This window comes from Oncorhynchus nerka, linkage group LG12, assembly GCF_034236695.1.
Source record: "Oncorhynchus nerka isolate Pitt River linkage group LG12, Oner_Uvic_2.0, whole genome shotgun sequence".
Classification (NCBI taxonomy): domain Eukaryota; kingdom Metazoa; phylum Chordata; class Actinopteri; order Salmoniformes; family Salmonidae; genus Oncorhynchus; species Oncorhynchus nerka.
The window spans coordinates 69177576-69198682 of NC_088407.1; the positions used below are offsets into that span (position 1 = coordinate 69177576).

Here is a 21107-nt window from a genome sequence, read left to right on the forward strand (position 1 = left end):
TGTACCCACCGCAAGACCCACTGGTTGATGCATATTAATAAAACCCACTTAGGCCTCACTCCCCCCTATCTGAGATATCTACTGCAGCCCTCATCCTCCACATCCAACACCCGTTCTGACAGTCACATTCTGTTAAAGGTCCCCAAAGCACACACATCTCTGGGTCGCTCCTCTTTTCAGTTCACTGCAGCTAGCGACTGGAACGAGCTGCAAAAAAACACTCAAACTGGACAGTTTTATCTCAATCTCTTCATTCAAAGTCTCAGTCATGGACACACTTACTGACAGTTGTGGCTGCTTTGTGTGATGTATTGTTGTTTCTACCTTTGTTCCCTTTGTGCTGTTGTCTGTGCCCAAAAATGTGTGTACCTTGTTTTGTGTTGCTACCATGTTGTTGTCATATTGTGTTGCTTTCATGCTGTGTTGTCATGTGTCATGCTATGTTGCTGTCTTAGGTATCTCTTTGTGTAGTGTTGTGTTGTTTCTCTTGTCTTGATGTGTGTTTTGTCCTATTTTTCCACCTAATAGATTTTTTAAAAGTGTTAATCCCACCCCCCTTCCCCGCAGGAAGCCTTTTTACCTTTTGGTAGGCCGTCATTGTTAATAAGAATGTGTTCTTAACTGACTTGAGTAGTTAAATAAAGTTTCTTTTTAAATATACAAATAACAACTCTGTCAGGCAAGTTTTCTGAGAAGGGAGGGAGGGAGTGATACATGCTGCCTGTCCTGCAGTGGGAAAATGCGGAAGTGAGTGAGAAGGGTTTTCAGCGGCGGAGGAATACACCAAGCTATATAGACAGAGATCGCGAGAGATACACACCTTCAACCCATCAGTAGAGGTCCCGGGAACTGGTCAATCTCGTAGTCTAGTTTTAGAAAACTAACACATTCAGCGCCGACAGACATGGTGAGTATTATATCATGTGCTGCGTTGGAAATATTATTTTTAATTCAATATCATTTCAAGCAATGGTAAGGTTTCCTCGTTGCATGAATGCATGCTTTTCCTGCAGAGGAAGATTCGCGTGAACCGTTGAGTGACGGTCGGAGTGATCCTGCGTCGACGCTAGCTTGTCAGATTTTTGGGGTGTTACATGATTGATTATAGGATCCTTCCTACAATTCCTATGCATTGCTGATTGTGTTTTTGATGGAGCGATATTTAAGACGAATGATGATAACTCAAAAGTATATTTTTGTCTGATGATGATCGAGGCAATTACTTCATGTCAGCGAGCCAGACCTGACTCCATGCGCCCGTGAAACAGTAGCATTTTATGGTTTTAATGTTTAACAAACCCGTGTACTGATCCGGTAATGGAACGTGTTAAGATTCTGTAACATAATATATGTGTAATATAGAATGTGGGCTATCCAATTATGATCGATATAAAGCTGAACAACCATTGAGATTTTAATATTTTCCACATGCACAAGCGGACCTCTCAATGCAGCGAACAAATATCTGATGCGGTTCGAGGGAGCAGTGCATACGATCTACCGCTGTACCTATCGTACACCCGCCCCCATAAAATCACTGTAATTCAGAATTATATACAATGTTCTAGGAATTTGACAAGATATTGCGTTTGCCACTATGAACCAGCAGTTCACCAGATCGTGTATCATTTTTACTATGATCAGTCTTTTTCAGGTTCTATTACTGTTGTATGATGTAGAATGCATCGTTTCATTTATCTTTCTGCCTCAGGAGACTCCATCTAAAGAATTAAAGTCTACGTCTTTGCAATATTAACGGAGTTAGATGCATGCTGTCAGTCACTTTTTTTTCTATGGTAATTACAAATAATTGATAGACTTGTTATACGATTTCTAAACACCAATGGCTTCAATTTGATCAAAAATGTAATCTGTGACATTCTTGTATACTATTTGTCTGGCCGAACGTGATATGATACTCTTGGAATAACTGTAGCTGCCCTATCTCTGACATGACCATGTTTGATTTATGCCTTGGTCTTACCACTTTTTATACACAGATCTACATTGTTCCATATATCATGTTGTTTTTCAGTTAGTAATTACCATTGTCACAGGAGGTTCAACCTCCAAGATCCTTTTCTATGCCTGTCTCCCTGGGAGGGATTGGGTTGTATAGCAGCGGGAGAACAGCGTTAACATGATTCTCAAAGTAAGTCATGTTCTTGTGCTCAATGCACACATTGTTTCTCCAAAAGCATGGAAGTACTGTCTCCACCAATGTGGGGATTACAAAGCTATGGATTGTAGTCTCTGAATCCGTCTGTCCACTGTTTCGGCCCTCGCTCGAATGTTTGATTGGTTGAGGTGGACAATCGTAAGAAGGAATGTTTTTAGATGTGTGTTGCTGTGCTGTGAAGGCGTGTACTAAAAGGTTGTGTCGACTCCACTCCTCTGCTCTCGTCTGTAGTAATGCCTCAGTAGACGGGTGGGTCCTCTGCTCTCGTCTGTAGTAATGCCTCAGTAGACGGGTGGGTCCTCTGCTCTCGTCTGTAGTAATGCCTCAGTAGACGGGTGGGTCCTCTGCTCTCGTCTGTAGTAATGCCTCAGTAGACGGGTGGGTCCTCTGCTCTCGTCTGTAGTAATGCCTCAGTAGACGGGTGGGTCCTCTGCTCTCGTCTGTAGTAATGCCTCAGTAGACGGGTGGGTCCTCTGCTCTCTGCTGTAGTTGTGGGGACATTGACCCTGCCCCGCTCTAAATCAAATCACATTTTCAAATGTATTGGTCACGCCACAGGATCCTGCTGTGTGCCCTAACAAGGAAATGAACGTGCTAGAAGACAGCCCCAGTGTATTGAGCTGATCTGCTCTATCAGAGTTAGTGTGGCGACTCCATGTAGAAAAGGCCATTGCACTGTCTGATTGGATTCTTGTTATTCTCGTTTTACTGGCATGGAATGGCCACAACCTAAATGCAGGGTGCCTGACCGCCTTGGCAGTGCCAGGGGGGGGGGGTGCTCTTCTGTCTAGGGCTACCATTCTGTAACAATAAGTTGTAAATTCAACAATAAGCAGCATAACCAATTGATGTCGATATGCTGAATATTGCTGCAAGAGATTTATGAGCGAGGTTGGGTGGAGGCTATGAATCTATAGACGATGACTAGGCACTATCACTGCACGTGATGTTACATGCTCATATGTAGGGGTAGTGTCTGATTAACTCCATCCCTCTGCTGTAGCTCTATGTTGGCGTCTGGTGCAAAGCATCACTTCTCATTTCTGAGATGTTGTACATTGTCCCTGTTCTAATAAACTTAAATAAAAGTGGAGCTCCAGTCATGTGAGCAGACAGACACAGATGGGACATAGCAGTGACAGGAAGCCCTCACTCCCAATCTTCTGTGTGTCACTACACTACCACCACCACATGGCCCTCAGGGACCACTTGTCGACGTGAAAGTGGCTATGCCATGCTGTAGCAGCTATGGTGTTTTTAGGTATCTGGGCCAGGATAGTATATCAGCAGCTATGGTGTTTTTAGGTCTCTGGGCTAGGATAGGATAGCTGCAGCTATGGTGTTTTTAGGTCTCTGGGCCAGGATAGGATAGCTGCAGCTATGGTGTTTTTAGGTCTCTGGGCCAGGATAGGATAGCTGCAGCTATGGTGTTTTTAGGTCTCTGGGCCAGGATAGGATAGCTGCAGCTATGGTGTTTTTAGGTCTCTGGGCCAGGATAGGATAGCTGCAGCTATGGCAGCAAGCAGTGCTCTCATTTCTTGCTAATCCAGGCCAGATTTCTGGCTGCCATGTGTGTTGGGGGTGTGTGTTGGGGTCTCGTTCCCTGCCCGAGGGGCCAGAGAGAGGAAGGTCCTGGCTGGGCTTCAGCAGCGTTTCATGCTATAGGCTGGGGTTACAGTGGGCTGGCCCTGAGGATCCAGTAGGGTGAGGAGCAGGAGGAGGACCTCCCTTCTGGGCACACTGCCAGAGAATGCTGCTGCTGCCAATGCTCAAGGAACCCAACAGAGGGAGAGAGACCGAGGGAGCCACGGACAAGAAAAAAGGACCGTACAGGACCGGGAAAGACTGTACAAACAGAGAGGTGTTTAGGTAACACCAGAGAAACAAACATGCAAGCAAAGACAAACCGATAATGCCAAAAGTAAAGAAGGCCTACTGGTTCAGGGAGAGAGAAAGAGGCTAAGGGCCTAAGGATGGTTCAGAGAAAAACAAAGCCATTGTATAGTCTAGCCCTAAATTAAAGCCTATGTATCACAGTGAGGTACGGTGTTTCCACTAGGAATTTCTTCAACAACAAAGGGGGGATGCGGCGGATGGGTTCATCTTGTGGCAGACAGCCGTCAGCTTAAGCATCTAGCCTCTCTGGCCCTGGATGCTGTGGCTCTGTCTGTCCAGCTAGCCTGGCAGGGGACCCTAAGCATCATGTGACCAGGCCCTAATCACGGAAATTATCCTTCAGACCCCCTCGTTGGTTTTTGTAACTGTATCACTGCGCTGACAGTCCGGATTGTGGTCGGCGGGGTGGCGAAAAGCAAAACACGATACATTAACCCCAGTGCTTCTGTTGAAACGTCCCATGTGTAAGTTAGGATTCCCAAAGATATCCAGTACAGACAGCAGCCCCAATGTTAGGCTGCCGCTACAGTACAGGGGAGGTAGCCAGTCAGTCACATCACTCCATCACTGCCACCGTACCTCAGGCTTCAGGTCAGGTAAACCCTGCTTCTTTATCAGTCTAGTCCTCCTCTGTCTGGTGCGTAGTTCAGCCAGCTGAGCCCCACTCCCGGAGACTTGACACAGCTCCCCACGGCTAGCAGCCAGAGACCTGACCTGCACAGCTCCAGTCATCCAGACAGGCAGGCTGAGGAGCCCGAGGAGAACCATGTTGCCCAAGAAGGCACCCTGCTACCAGGATGATGACCTGGTTTCTCTGTCCATGTTATATGAGCTTCTAGACCAGCAGCAGTTCTTCTATAAAGAGTTGATTGAGCTGCAGGAGAGGAACTACAAGTCCTTCCTGCAGATGCTGGTGGACTCTACCAATAGTCGCATCGATAGCGTGGTCAAAGAGGTACAGGACATGAAGAATGGCTTGCAGATCACCAAGACCGAGCTGGGGGACATCAGGCGCCAGGGCAACATAAACACCAAACGTGCGGAGTGCCTGGCCGAGGGGCTGGTGATGGTGCGAGAGGCCATGGATGTCGTCCCCTCCAAGGCCGGGGGGTCCAATGGGAAGCCCAAGAAGGGTAATCTACTTCTGGACTGCAAGCCAGAAACGAGGATAGCAGATACCTGGCAGGACCAGCCAAAGGCAAAGAGGCTGGTAGCCGACCTGACCGACCTGCATTTTTACGAGTTTCAGGTCCCAACGCTCTGCTATGCCTTCTCTGAGTGATGGGGAAGCTGAAATTGGTTGAATACTGTATGAGTGATCTGATGGGATAGCTGCTGTGGTGTGCTCCGGTTTACTGTATGAGTGATCTGATGTGGTGTGCTCCGGTTACTGTATGAGTGATCTGATGGGGTAGCTGCTGTGGTGTGCTCCGGTTACTGTATGAGTGGTGGTGGGAATGGAGATAGTAGAACAGGCTCTAATTTTGGACGGTTCTCTTTAGTAGACGTGTAGAGTGAGAGCAGATTTTGTGGGGAACATGGCTGGTTGGGTGTGAAGTGTTCTCTAAATGTGACTACCACTGTCTTTACTGTCCTCATGCATTGTGTGTGTTTACTGTCCTCATGCATTGTGTGTGTTTACTGTAGGCATATATTAAATTAAAGTGGGAAATGTGTCCTGCATACCTCCATAGAGGGAGGCGTTTCATCCCAATGTGATCATTGTATTCATATCTCGTCAGCAGATGAGCCGTGTTGCTGAAATGTAAATATGAGATCCACTGTGTGATGACTCGTAGAGAACAACCGATAATATCGGCACGGACGATTTCCCCATTATAGCGCGAGCGCACTGTTCTCTCATAAAACTCCTGCAAGTAGGCCTATCTGGAGGCGAAACAAATCACACCTGTTTAGGCGAGGTGCTGGCTAGCGGAGTAGAACACCTGTTTAGGCGAGGTGCTGGCTAGCGGAGTAGAACACCTGTTTAGGCGAGGTGCTGGCTAGCGGAGTAGAACACCTGTTTAGGCGAGGTGCTGGCTAGCGGAGTAGAACACCTGTTTAGGCGAGGTGCTGGCTAGCGGAGTAGAACACCTGTTTAGGCGAGGTGCTGGCTAGCGGAGTAGAACACTTGAAAAAGAAAAGGAGAGCCGCACACTCTAGGAGCTCAGAAGCAATAATTGAATAACCAACATTTCGACCGACAAGCTGTCTTCATCAGGGTATAATGTTCAGTAGGCCTAACATGGACCCAGATGAAAGGGAATCAGATTGTTTGTCATGTGTAGCCCCAAAGACTACTGGAATCAGCCAAAACAAGCTCAATAACTCCATGCATGCATACACTCCCATTGAATATGAATTCACCTATCTTGATTACTCAGTTTATCAAGAGATTGACCATTTTAAATAGATGACTGTTAACTTGTTAAAAATAAAGTCATATGCATTGTATAGTTTTATAATTGATGTGTTATTGCATAAATGGTTGTCTCTGGAAAAAGTTATTGTAAAAATGGTATTATTTATTATCGGCATAAAGTATTGTCCATTGGCCTCCTTGGTCATTTTCTAGGGAGGAGCAGAGGAGCCAATCAACATGCATGTTAAACTGCTGTGCAATGATTGGCCTGGCCTCTCCTCCGTGGCATTGTAACTTAACAGCACAGACAGACAGGGTGTCTTCTCCACCAGGTTACTGTATTCTCTGCTCTGCCTTAGCTGGATCGTTACCTTGGCTACATAACATCTGATCTCTTGCTCAGAGATCACTGGCTAATATCTGCTGCTCAGAGGTGGGCTAGGATGGAAAGGGAAGAAATTGGGCAGTTTTCTGTAGTGCTGCTTGTGTTCAGAGTCGTTATCCAAAATACAATGCCATTTCTCTTCTTTTTTTCTCCTCTCTGTCCTCAGGCTGACCAACTAACAGAGGAGCAGATTGCCGGTAAGCAGTTCAGCACACACACATTTGAGCTGTGAATGAATATTTAATGTGAGTGAGGCGTCTGCTAGCTCCTGACCACTGATGAAAACCTGACATTAGCATCATCACTAACGGCTACACAAAGTGGTAGACCAACACGCACACACAGAGGGACATTCCTGTGCTGTTGCCTCTTCAAAAGGTTGAAGGAATATACAAATCACTTATGCAGTTTGTTCATGTCGTATGGTAATAAGTTAATTTCCTACCAAGTTGAATACATTTTTGAACATTGTTGAATTGCGTTTTAATGTCTGGATTTCGTGATTCCAGCCGCGTTCTCAACGTAGATTTTATACGGCCCTAATAATGGGCAGATACCTCACCAATGGCAGACAGAGACTTAGCAGACATACCTGTTGTTGACAATACTTTTATCCGCTCACCTTTACAATGAACAAATGTAATCTTTTCAAGTCTTTCCATAGCCCAGGAGGTCAGGCTTAGGTGTGATTACTGGAATACAGAACCCTGTATGGTGAAATTTAGGAATTATGGCTACTACTTATAAATAGTATTAATTTTAGCTAAGAATATAATAAACCATTTTTAATAATGGACAAAAGAGCAGCATAATTTATATTTTGTTATTATATGCAAACATACTTTGGAAATATGCACTGGTAGCCAGGGAGGCGTCTCTTTGTTTGAACAATTGCCCACGTCAGTCTCGGGTACCAACTCCAGCTGACTCCTTTATTGAACAGCACAATATGTGCTGGGAAGAAGAAAAAAGTAGCAAAACATGAGTTAATGTACCAAAATTGAGACAATGCTCTGCAGACTTATCATTTTTCTGATGTAGATTAGAAGAACAATTGACATGCAGTTGTCAGCAGCAGCAGACGAGCAAAACATGGTGTGTTATCATGTCATGATTAACTAGGCTATTGAATCACCAAGACTTATTATAAATCATTTAGATGCATACCTCTTCTCAGTCAGCCCACAGCCCATCACCTGCATTCATCAAGGGTCAGCAGCAGTCTTCAAATGGCTTCAGGAAACAGTCCCCTCATTTGACTTCATACTGAAATACAGTAACATTTAGCTAATTGCAATGTCAGGCTAGGTCTGTAGCTCGATTTGGCATATTCCATTATATTTATTTGTAAGCATTGGCTGGCTAGCTTGTAAAGTGGCTAATACAAGTAGCCTAGCTTTTTCCTGCTAGATGGCTAGCTTACATACGGTGCTCAAATTCTAATAACGTTTAGTTATCTAGCTATAGCTTATTTGACTTTAGCTTCATATATTTGAATGAAATCATCAACTTTGCTTAACTTTTTAATAAATGTAAAAAATAATGTGCTTATTTGTAAGCTACACTACATGACCGAAAGTATGTGGACACCTGCTCATCAAGAATCTAATTCCAATATCATAGGCATTGATATGGAGTTGGTTCCCCCCCTTGCTGCTATAACAGCCTCCACTCTTCTAGGAAGGCATTCCAGTAGATGTTGCGGACTTGCTTCCATTCATCCACAAGGCCTGGCTCCTCGCAGTCGGCGTTCCAATTCATCCCAAAGGTGTTTGGTGGGGTTGAGGTCAAAGGCTTTGTGCAGGCCACTCAAGTTCTTTCACACTGATCTTGACAAACCATCTCTGTATGGACCTGCTTTGTGCATGGGGGCATTGTCATGCTGAAATGAGAAAGGGCCTTCCCCATACTGTTGCCATGAAGTTGAAAGCACAGAATTGTCTAGAATGTGGACACTCCTTCAAATTAGTGGATTTGGCCATTTCAGCCACACCTGTTGCTGACGGGTGTAGACAATTGATTTCACAGCCATGCAATGTCCATAGAAAAAACATTGGCATTAGAATGGCCTTACTGAAGAGCTCAGTTTGTCAAATTTTGAAAAAATGTCTAAAATCCTGATTTTGCTTTGTCATTACGGGGTATTGTGTGTAGATTGATGGAATAAAACTATTTCATCCATTTTAGAATCTGGCTGTAACCTAACAAAATGTGAAAAGGGATGTGGTCTGAATACTTTCTGAATGCACTGTATAACCTCAAAGAACCCTTTTTTTCAAAGAGGTTAGATAAGATAAGTCTAATCAAAATGTATTGGTCACATGCGCCAAAATACAACGGGTATGCTTGCTTACAAGCCCTTAACCAACAATGCAGTTTAAAGTAACATGATTAAAGAGCAGCAGTAAAATAAAAATAGCGAGGCTATATTCAGGAGGTACAGGGGCACTGTTTAGTCAAGGTAATTGAGATAATATGTACATGTAGGTAGCATTAAAGTGACTGCATAGATGATAAAACAGCAACAGCATAAAAGAGGGGGCCAGGCAATGCAAATAGTCTGGGTAGCCATTTGATTAGTTGGATTATGGCTGTTAAGAAGTCTTTTGGACCTAGACTTGGCGCTCTGATACCACTTGCTGTGCGGTAGCAGAGAGAACTAGGGTGTCTGGAGTCTTTGACAATTATTTGGGCCTTCCTTTGACACCGCATGGTATAAAGGTCCTGGGTGGCAGGGAGCTCAGCCCCAGTGATGTATGGATGCCAAGTAGTTGCCATACCAAGTTTTGATGCCGTACCCACTACCCTCTGCAGTGCCTCGCGGTCGGAGGCTGAGCAGTTGCCATACCAGGCAGTGGTGCAACCAGTTAGGATGCTCTCGATGGTGCAGCTGTAGAACCTTTTGATGATCTGGGGACTCATTCCAAGCCTTTTCAGTCTCCTGAAGGGGAATAGGTTGTCGTGCCCTCTTCACGACTGTCTTGGTGTGTTTGGACCATGATAGTTTGTTGGTGATGTGGACACCAAGGAACTTGAAGCTCTCAACTTGTTCCACTACAGCTCCATCGATGAGAATGTGGTGTGCTCAGTCCTCCTTTTCCTGTAGTCCACAATCATCTCCTTTGTCTTGATCACATCGAGGGAGAGGTTGTTGTCCTGGCACCACACAGCCAGGTCTCTGACCTCCTATAAGCTGTCTCGTCGGTGATCAGGCCTACCACTGTTGTGTCATCAGCAAACTTAATGATGGTGTTGCAGTCGTGCCTGGCTGTGCAGTCATGAGTGAACAGGGAGTAGAGGAGGGGACTGAGCACGCACCCCTGAGGGATCCTCGTGTTGAGGATCAGGGTGGCGGATGTGTTGTTACCTACCCTTACCACCGGGGGGCGGCCCGACAGGAAGTCCAGGATCCAGTAGCGGAGGGAGGTGTTTAGTCCCAGGGTCCTTAGCTTAGTGATATGCTTTGAGGGCACTATGGTGTTGAACGCTGAGCTGTCAATGAATAGCATTCTCACATAGGTGTTCCTTTTGTCCAGGTGGGAAAGGGCAGTGTGGAATGCAATAAAGATTGCATCATCTGTGGATCTGTTGGGGCGGTATGCAAATTGGAGTGGGTCTAGGGTTTCTGGGATAATGATGTTGATGTGAGCAATGACCAGCCTTTCAAAGCTCTTCAATGGCTACAGACGTGAGTGCTACGGGTCGGTGACTAATTGTCTAATCAAGTTTTTACTGGAGCTCAGATGTGATATTTTTCCTTGTAATTATTTTGGACACACAAATCTTATTTTCTGCAGAGTTCAAGGAGGCATTCTCCTTGTTCGATAAGGACGGCGATGGCACCATCACAACCAAAGAGCTGGGCACTGTGATGAGGTCGCTGGGACAGAACCCCACAGAAGCTGAGCTGCAGGACATGATCAACGAAGTCGATGCTGATGGTGAGTTCCGCCTGCTGGGGTCCAACAGTGTTTGGTGAAGTTGTCCCAGATGCTGATCTTGGTTCAATTGATAATTTTCACCTGTAATGGTTAGGATTTGGGGAGGGGAAGCTGATCTTAAGTCTGTAGCTATGGGGAAACTTCACCCTGGAGTGTGTCCAACTAGGGTTGTAAAGTTCCAGGTTTTCCAGAAATCCTAGGTGGTGGATTCCTGGAATTGGGTGAGAATCCTTCAACTGGGATTTCTGGAGAAGCTGAGAATGTAAGTAAGGAGTGGCAGAAGTACTACTCTATTTCCTTGGGCTGTGTGTGTGTCGGTTCAGTCACTATAGAGTTAACCAGCATCTAGTCCTAAAAACAACGTAACCTCTGGTTCGTTCAGCCATTCCTATGGTGAAAGAATAGGGTTTTGGGATAAACGCTGAAAATAAGGTCTGAGGTAAACACAGGCTTAGATCTTATTTGTTTTGTTCTGAGATAATATCAGTCAACATGACCTTTTTATGAATAATGAGACCTGGGCATTTTTTGATTATATAAATCTTTCCTAATCTTCATCGGCTAACGTAACTTAGTGAATTATCTCATTGAGCGAATTTTATAAGCTCTCCTAAACCTGTGATTTAACACACACTTTATTTTCGCAGTGTATCCAAAAACTAAACTTTCCCATAGGTTTTATCCAATGAAACATGGTGGAGTTAGTGCATACAAAAAGTCACCATTACTATTGCTCTCTATACTAATCTCCCTTCTGGAAGTCAATCTGATGGTGATGAGTAGTGATTCTTATTGATCGAGTTCTTGATGCGTTCATCCACGTCCTAACTTGTGTTAGTGCTTGGACTGGAGGTGTTCTCATTGAACACCATGTCTTCTCTCTGACTGTCTGACTATCTAGGTCAGGCAGACCGAGCGACTGGCTGCAACAAAGCCAGTTAAATAACCGCCGTAGGTAATAATGGCCTAGTGAAATCCATGACATAATCCGCTCTGCTCTGCTGGGCTGTACATTCTGAGGCCCCACGGCCCAGGGAAATGGTTCACATCAGCTGTGGTAGACCCTGCCTACACACAAACAACAGTAGCAGTCCAGTTATTCACACACTGAGGAAGGTGAAACAGCCAGTCTGTGCATTATATGGCCCTATATAAGTAATGTAATAGTCAGACACACACACACACACACACACACACTAGGGACATGCAGAGTGGAGAACAGACGTGCATTGATTCACTGGGGAACTGTATGTCAGCCATGTACCACCAGGGGAGGGGACAGCTGTGTGCTCAGGAGAACAGTCTTCCCCAGGAATCACACATGATCACACACTTAAACAGCTGAGGGCTGTACCTGGAGACATCTCGGTTACACACACACACACACACACACACACACTCCTGACTAGCCCAGACTAATCCAGGTTAATTATGATCAGTGTGAGTTTCTTCTCCAAAGGGTTTAGCCAGACTCTGGAAATGCACACAAGGGGTGGTATTTTTCTGGGAGGGGGGGTTCACACAAAACAATTTAGGCAGCATGGATCTCGACGCAAGAGGGAAACTGTCTCTGCTGTAACTAAGAAGCTTGATCTTGCCATAGCCACTAGCAAGTTAGCAAACCAACTGCATAGCTAGTGCCCTGAGCTGAGTATGTTATTTGGCACATCTTAAGATAGTTAACTTAGCGTTATAAGCAGTGGCTTCGCACGCATCCCGCAGCCTCCGCAAGGCGGGGGAGCCCCCCCCAACTCAAATTATTATTGTTTTTTAAGTTATGTTTATGATATTGAAAATCATACTGTTGGTATGTGTAAATAGTGTATACTGGGGTATTTACACATCGCCCAAGCCTACTGCCCTGTATATGTAATGGAATAGTCACACACGTGTGTGTGTGTGTGATATATATATATATATATCTCACACACACTAGGGACATGCAGAGTGGAGAACAGATGTGCATTGATTCACTGGGGAACTGTATGTCAGCCATGTACCACCAAGGGAGGGGACAGCTGTGTGCTCAGGAGAACAGTCTTCCCCAGGAATCACACATGATCACACACTTAAACAGCTGAGGGCTGCTGGGATTTTTCATCCATTTAAATACTTGGGCCTCATTTTTTTTGTTTTGGGGCCGCTTAAGTCGAAACAATGTAGGGTAGAGAAACGTTTCAATGTAAACGGCTAAAACCAGATATAAAGTATGTAGAAAAGATAATGGACTTATAGTGTTTTATAATATAACCTTTTGAGAAGTAAATCGCTTAAATAAAATCTAGAATCAGTGAGAATTTGAAACATTTCAAAAACTATTAATTTAAAGTATTGGTTTTTGTTTGAGCAAAATAACACCGCATTAGCCATGGCAAAATGCATAGAATTGCAGGGAATTTGGTTAAACATGGCTAAATGTCTCTACACTACCAAGATGGGGGGCCTCAAATGTTCTCTCAAATTTGGCCACGCTGACTGTGCCCATTGGCATGCCCCCTGCCACACCCACCACATACGCCCCTTTTTGATCAATAAAAAAAACCTTCCTAAGCCCCCCCCCCTTTTTTTTATCCAGAAAAATCACTCGACTGTACCTCCTATTACACTGTTGTCGTAGTCTACCATACACAGCCCACTCTAGACAACGCATGGCCTGTTGCAACTGGGGTTTTAATCCCAGATAAGTAACTATCAATTCTGCCTATCCACTTCTACTGGTCTCCCCCTTTCCAACAGTCTACAAAAAGCAAGCCAAACCCTCTCTCTCTCTCTCCACTTCCTCTCTCCTTCTCTCCATCTCCCAGGCAATGGAACCATTGACTTCCCAGAGTTCCTTACAATGATGGCCAGGAAAATGAAGGACACAGACAGCGAGGAGGAGATTCGCGAGGCGTTCCGGGTATTCGACAAGGTAAGAATTGTTTTTGTGACTGATTTTATTTATTCACCTCATGTATACATTGCCTTTGTTTGTCAAGCAGTATATGGTCAGTGATATCCTGTATGGTTGCTCTTACTGCATACATAAATTACATTGGTATGTTAAAGTGCCTTTGTAAAAGGCAGGTGTGTTTACTGTGAGGTCACACACTCCTCACATCGTCTCCCCTGCAGGATGGGAATGGTTACATCAGTGCAGCAGAGCTCCGTCATGTCATGACAAACCTGGGAGAGAAGTTAACAGACGAGGAGGTCGATGAGATGATCAGAGAAGCCGACATCGACGGAGATGGACAGGTCAACTATGAAGGTAAGAAGAGGACAATGGAACTTTTCTCTCTCCCGATCTTGTTCTGCTGTGAGGGAGTGTACAGTAGTTCTCAGCAGTGTCCCTATGGGGGGCCTTGAGTCAGGACAGCTGTCACCCACTCAGTCAACTTCACCATGCTACTGTACAGTAGAGCCAGTCTTTTGTTTCTACTGCTCCCTGCATCCCTTCTCTACAGCTCTAATCCACCTCTTCTCTCATCTCTTTGTACTGCCTGATCCCCCTCTTCACTCTCTACCACTCTCATCCCCCTCTTCACTCTCTACCACTCTCATCCCCCTCTTCACTCTCTACCACTCTCATCCCCCTCTTCTCTCATCACTTTGTACTGCCTGATCCCCCTCTTCACTCTCTACCACTCTCATCCCCCTCTTCCTCTCTACCACTCTCATCCCCCTCTTCACTCTCTACCACTCTCATCCCCCTCTCTCATCACTTTGTACTGCCTGATCCCCCTCTTCACTCTCTACCACTCTCATCCCCCTCCTCTCTACCACTCTCATCCCCCTCTTCACTCTCTACCACTCTCATCCCCCTCTTCACTCTCTACCACTCTCATCCCCCTCTTCACTCTCTACCACTCTCATCCCCCTCTTCACTCATCCCTTTCTACCATCCTGAGCCCCCTGTTCTTTCTTATATAATTGGTCCATCTCTCTGTAATGGGATGTTGGACTTATGTAAACAGTCTCCTATGACGATGACCGATAACAGTTTAATTAGTTTTATGAGCTGTATGTCTTGATTTGTCTGTGACGGACATGTTTTATTTCATTATGTCTGGATCTGTGAAGTTTGATCAGTGGTTGGTTGGTTTCTGTTTGTTCTCATGTCTATTTTGTTTTTGCTTTGCTCTTTTGTCCACAGAATTTGTACAAATGATGACAGCAAAATGAAGCTCTCCTACCCTTCTCCTGGCCTCCTTAGAAGACAAAAAAAAAAATCAGTCACATGTTTTACTTACCTCTTGCAAAAATCATACTGTTTCTGTATAGAAAACATAACTGAATGTTGAAAAATGACAAATCTGTCCACATAAAATAAGTTTAAAAAATTAAGCAAAAATAAATTATCTGCATGTACTGGTTAGTGGTCCTGTCCCCAAAGACGAGTTTAGACATCAGTAATAAAATAATACCTGTAAACAAAACGACAACAACAATCAACAACTAAAGAAAGCACTTGGTGAACTGCCTATTGGTTCCAGTTGCTAGTGGTAATGTTTGGGCTGACCATTTTATATATGTTTCTGTTCTTCATGCATGCAGCTTGAGACTGGTGCCGCAGTCTGGCCAATGGGCTCACTCTGATTCCACAGCGGTGCCATGGGTACCGTTGGTGGGTTTTGGTGCAGTCTATATTGAGAGACGAGCTCACGAGATGGGGATGGGGAGTCCTACTAAACCACCGGAGGTTGGTGCACCTTAATTGGGGAGGATGGGCTTGTGATAATGGCTGGACCGGGATGTGTGGAATGGTATCAAATGGCTCAAACGCATGGTTTCGATGTCTTTGATGCCATTCCATTCACTCCATTCCAGCCATTATGGGCTGTCCTCCCCTCAGCAGCCTCCACTGTACTAAACTCACATAGAGATGGAATTAATGGGACCTTTTGCAGTTTGCTTAATTCATTACAAAAATTAATATTTTTAAGATGATGAACATTTACAAAATAAATACATTTAGAACTATGTTTGGCATGTTGGGAATATTTGGAGTTCTGTTTCCTTGTTGTGCGTGAAACTTTGGGTAGGATTCAAGGGTGGGAGGTGGGCTGGAGATCTTTTTACCTGCTAGGGGAAGTCTTTGTTTTTTTTTTGGCAAGGGAATGCGGATGTACCGTCAATGTTTCTACCTTCTGTTTCTCGACTCTGACCATGGTTGCGTGTGGGTTTTGAGTGACCTACAGCGCATCATAGGGTCTTCAACACCAGAGTCTTCTCTAGACTGTCCATCTTGAGTTCAGTTTACCTTCATTCCAAGTTGTACATGCTAGTCTTTGATTATAATTTTTTTTTCAATAAAATACCATGAACTTTAACCTTAACTCTCCCACCCTTTCCTTTGTGTGCTTTGTGCATGCACATCTGTTGGTTGCGACACTGAGTGATCTTGTATTACATTAGAATAGGACAGGTTTGATAACTCAAATGTCTCTCCTTGAAGATTCTGTCCTTTAACTTATTAACCTCAGTCTTAAACCATGTATGGAATTGTTTTAAGATTGTCATACCAGGGATCATTTAGCGATTTAATTTGGAATTTTAGGACCCATTTTGATATAAAGCTAAAATATTGAATTTGGCCATTACTACTATAGCCCATAGAAACGCATTGAATAACAGATTCTTAAATGTCAAACCTGTATGAAGGTTTTGAGGTGTCTGGCCTATATCTAGGCGATCTAAGAAAGCTCAGGAATCATTTTTTTGGACACCTATTTAACCCTTATTTTTGTTGGGACAAACCTACCTCCATTATTCCGTTCGTTTTGTATCGGTTACCTTCAGGTGAGTCCCGTGACACTTGTGGGGGTCGAAGAGCAAAACTGAGTGCGGTGATATTAGTTTGTAGCCCAAACGATTCGGATGCTACAGACAGTTGGTACATCAGCGTTACGGACTTCAGACGAGTCCAGTGGGACCGCTCGGCCACCTTCCACTGCAGATGCGGAAGGCCGACATGGGCAGATGCGGAAGGCCGACATGGGCAGATGCGGAAGGCCGACATGGGCAGATGCGGAAGGCCGACATGGGCAGATGCGGAAGGCCGACATGGGCAGATGCGGAAGGCCGACATGGGCAGATGCGGAAGGCCGACATGGGCAGATGCGGAAGGCCGACATGGGCAGATGCGGAAGGCCGACATGGGCAGATGCGGTGGATTGAGATGCAACAAAAAAACCATCTCTAGCTTAATTAAACTGCAGATTTTTTTGTATATGTTACTTAGACTCTTAGGGATTTATTTTTATTGAACCTTTTATTTAACTAGGCAAGTCCGTTAAGAACACATTCTTATTTTACGATGACGGCCAAACCCTCCCCTAACCCGGACGACGCTGGGCGAATTGTGCGCCGCCCTATGCGACTCCTGATCATGGCCTGGTGTGATACAGCCCGAGATCAAACCAGGGTCTGTAGTGACTCCTCTAGCATTGAGATGCAGTGCCTTAGAACGCTGAACCACTCGGGATTAATGCACACCCTCACCCTACCTCTTCACTGACATTTAATTACCCTATTCGGATAATTGCCAGACCTATGATTTGATGACTCATCTCATTTTAGATACAAAATATACAGCCCATCGTGTTACACCAGAAGGAGATCACTATCCAGGCAGTTAACAGTGGCTGAATGGATTGGTGTGAACCCCCTCCATCCTATACCAGATGGTGACACGTTAGCTTGAAACTAATGGCTGTCCTCAAAGTCTAGCAACGATCCTGAGTGGAGCATGCGTCCCTTCCCAGTCAACCCAATGATCCTGAGCGCAGCATGCTTTCCTTCCCAGTCAACCCAACGATCCTGCGCTTAGCATGCTTCCCTTCCCAGTCAACCCAATGATCCTGAGCGCAGCATGCTTTCCTTCCCAGTCAACCCAACGATCCTGCGCTTAGCATGCTTTCCTTCCCAGTCAACCCAACGATCCTGAGCGGAGCATGCTTCCCTTCCCGGCCAACCCAACGATCCTGAGCGGAGCATGCTTCCCTTCCCGGCCAACCCTCTCTACCGCCCACTGCTGCCTGCACTCTAGGAACCACTTACAGCAGAGAGACTAGGATCACCATAGCAACATGTCTTTTTTGGGAACCGTGTTACTCAGTGATTATGTGTGTTATGTTTCATGAGGACTTCTCTCACAAGCTGAGCGATTGGTCGTCGAGAACGTCTGCATTCACAGAGCGAGAGCGACCGTGGGTTGCCAAGCAACCGCATGCTGGGATGACGGGAGGGAAAGGGAGCGGGAGAATATCTATCTGCTGTTCTGCAGGGCCCTCCGCTCACAAAGCCACAGCATCAGTTGATTTCTCACCCCACCCCCTCAAAGTGATGTAGGGAGGTGTGTTTCAGCTTCTAGCGTTGTAGAGTCAGACCGACTTGACTTCCTCCTTTTCAGAAGTGATGCTTATGCAATGGGACTTGTTTTAATATGCTAAACCCCAGTCATCATTCCTCAACATGCTGCAAAAGCTTCAAGATGGCTACACACGGTTGGACAATTAGGGAAGCTGTAGACAACCGTGGATGAGCATTTCTCTGCCGTGCGTGTGTTCACTGTAGCTGTGCTGTAGAGTGGTGGGGAACAGAGCGCAGTGACAGGCGCGTGGGGAGGAGAGAGGCTCAGAGTAGCGTGGTGTGCCAGCAGCCCACGCCTCGCTGGCAGACAAGCTGCACGTTGCCCGCTGTGTGTATGTATCAACTGATCATTTCAGCTTCCCTGTTTAAGGCACACTAGCACTCACAAACTAAACCCAGGGAACTAATTCAGAACTGACAAGCAGATATGCTCCCATAGTTATTTGTGCAAGGTTTTGACCCAAGGGTAACCCTGAAGGGTTAAAGGGGACCTAAAGGGGACATTTAATTTACTGGGAGCTAGGAAGGGAACTGCCCCATTTCACGGGACCTGTAGGCCTCCCACTTCTATCTTCCAACTCAATCCCACCCCCCACATCATCTCATCCCCAATCCCCAGCCAGTCTATGATGCTTGGGTGGCAGCATGCTCAGCAGACAGCAGAACCTGGAGCTGAGCCTAGCCGAGACTGACTGTGATTGCACCAATCAGATGCGCCCGAGTTGGCTTTCAGCGCTGGAGGAGACTTCACGGACTACTGCTTCCCTCTCTCTCTTTGCCTCCTTCTGCCTCTCTCCATCCTTTCACCCCCCCCCCCCTGCATTAACCCAGCCAAGGAGATGAAATCGTCATCCACAATGACAGAGGTGCTTTGTTTAAAAAATAAATAAAAAATAGGCACCAAACACAGTGAACGATGCAGTCAGAGAAATGAAGAAATGCTTGAGGGGGTTTAGTTCTTGTTCTGGCCTGGTAGAGGTAGGGAAGCTTATTGTTGACCAGACCTCCCTCAGACCTGGGCAGTGACTTAAATAGCACCCTAATCCCTATAAAGATCAGTAATGTTTACCAGAGCCCTGGTGAAAAGTAACGCACTATAAAGGGAATAAGGTGCCATTTGGGATGCAGCTCCTGGGTGTGTCACCTCGGTGGTTATGGGTGAATGACCCTGTCACTGTCTCCCTAACAACACAATGCTGAAATATGGCACTTGATACAATTGGCTCCTGAATAAACTGTGTGTGTGTGCGTACGTGACAGTGTGCTTCGAGGGCCTATTTAATTCATAAATGATTGAAGGTTGCGATCCCTTAACACCCCTCTCGTATTCGAGCCGATGGAGCGCACTGGACAATTAAAGCTCTCTCTCTCTCTTTCTCTCTCTTTGTCTATGTCTCCCTCTCTCTGTTGTCCTCTTTTCTATCTCCTCTCTCCTGGATGTGAGGCGAGGCGCAGGCAGTGGCCCATGCTAAATCATTATGTAAAGATCTCTGTGTGTTGGTGTCCAGCGGAGCGGAAGAGCATGGTGCATGGTGGGGGAAGGGTTGAATAACCATCTCTGTGTGTTGGTGTCCAGCGGAGCGGAAGAGCATGGTGCATGGTGGGGGAAGGGTTGAATAACCATCTCTGTGTGTTGGTGTCCAGCGGAGCGGAAGAGCATGGTGCATGGTGGGGGAAGGATTGAATAACCATCTCTGTGTGTTGGTGTCCAGCGGAGCGGAAGAGCATGGTGCATGGTGGGGGAAGGATTGAATAACCATCTCTGTATGTTGGTGTCCAGCGGAGCGGAAGAGCATGGTGAATAACCATGGTGGGGGAATGGTGGGGGATTGAATAACCATCTCTGTATGTTGGTGTCCAGCGGAGCGGAAGAGCATGGTGCATGGTGGGGGAAGGATTGAATAACCATCTCTGTATGTTGGTGTCCAGCGGAGCGGAAGAGCATGGTGCATGGTGGGGGAAGGATTGAATAACCATCTCTGTATGTTGGTGTCCAGCGGAGCGGAAGAGCATGGTGCATGGTGGGGGAAGGATTGAATAACCATCTCTGTGTGTTGGTGTCCAGCGGAGCGGAAGAGCATGGTGGGGGAAGGATTGAATAACCATCTCTGCTGCTTGACACCTTGCCAATTCTGCTAATGACGATACATACAGTATATAGACTAGGCCTATACTGTATATGCAGTGTGTATGAGTGCTTGTGGTATGAGGGTTTATTTTCAAATAAAATAAAATGTGTTTGTCACATGCTTCGTAAACAACAGGTGTGAACTAATAGTGGAATGCTTACTTATGGGCCCTTCCCAACAATGCAGAGAGAAAGAAAATAGAGAAATAATACAAAAGTAAAACACTTAATAAAAGTAATAATAAATACCCAATGAGTAACTAGAACTATTGCTATATGCAAGGGATAACAGTAGTGAGTCGATGTGCAGGGGTCAAAGGTAATTGAGGTAGACGTATAATAAAGTGACAGAATGTAAACAATAGCTGCATATGTGATGAATCAAAAAAGTACCAATGCAGGGGTCAATGCAGATAGTCTGGGTAGTTATTTGGTTAACTATTTTGCTATTTAGCAGTCTTTTGGCTTGGGAGTAGAAGCTGATCAGGGTCCTGTTGGTTCCAGACTTGTTGCATCTGTACTTCTTGCCATGTGGTAGCAGAGAGAACAGTCTATGACTTGGGTGGCTGGAGTCTCTGACAATTTTTAGGGCCTTCCTCTGACACCGCCTGGTATAAAGGCAGGGAGCTCAGCCCCAGTGATGTATGGATGCCAAGTAGTTGCCATACCAAGTTTTGATGCAGCCAGTCAAGATGCTCTCAATGGTGCACCTATAGAACTTTTTGAGGATCTGAGGGCCCAAGCCAAATCTTTTCAGCCTCCTGGGAGTCTTTGGACCATGATAGATCCTTAGTGGTGTGGACACTGAAGAACTTGAAGCTCCCGACCCGATCCACTACAGCCCCGTTGATGTGAATGGGGAT

The 21107-nt window shown here is 45.6% G+C and overlaps 1 protein-coding gene across 1 annotated transcript; it reads left to right on the forward strand.

Moving 5' to 3' along the window:
- Nucleotides 1–800: 800 nt before the first annotated feature.
- On the forward strand, nt 801–16075 carry calm1a (calmodulin 1a). Its single transcript, XM_029675747.2, has 6 exons — nt 801–907; nt 6989–7019; nt 10620–10763; nt 13568–13674; nt 13878–14013; nt 14899–16075. Exons 1-6 carry the CDS (start codon nt 905–907, stop codon nt 14925–14927), a joined length of 450 nt encoding a protein of 149 aa, XP_029531607.1. The 5' UTR covers nt 801–904; the 3' UTR covers nt 14928–16075.
- Nucleotides 16076–21107: the final 5032 nt, after the last annotated feature.

What these genes read in the sequence shown, in the direction of transcription:
- calm1a (XM_029675747.2), top strand. An exon ending in AACAGAGGAGCAGATTGCCG is followed by an intron (nt 7,020 to 10,619) that starts GTAAGCAGTTCA and finishes TATTTTCTGCAG; the next exon opens with AGTTCAAGGAGGCATTCTCC. An exon ending in TGGACAGGTCAACTATGAAG is followed by an intron (nt 14,014 to 14,898) that starts GTAAGAAGAGGA and finishes TTTTGTCCACAG; the next exon opens with AATTTGTACAAATGATGACA.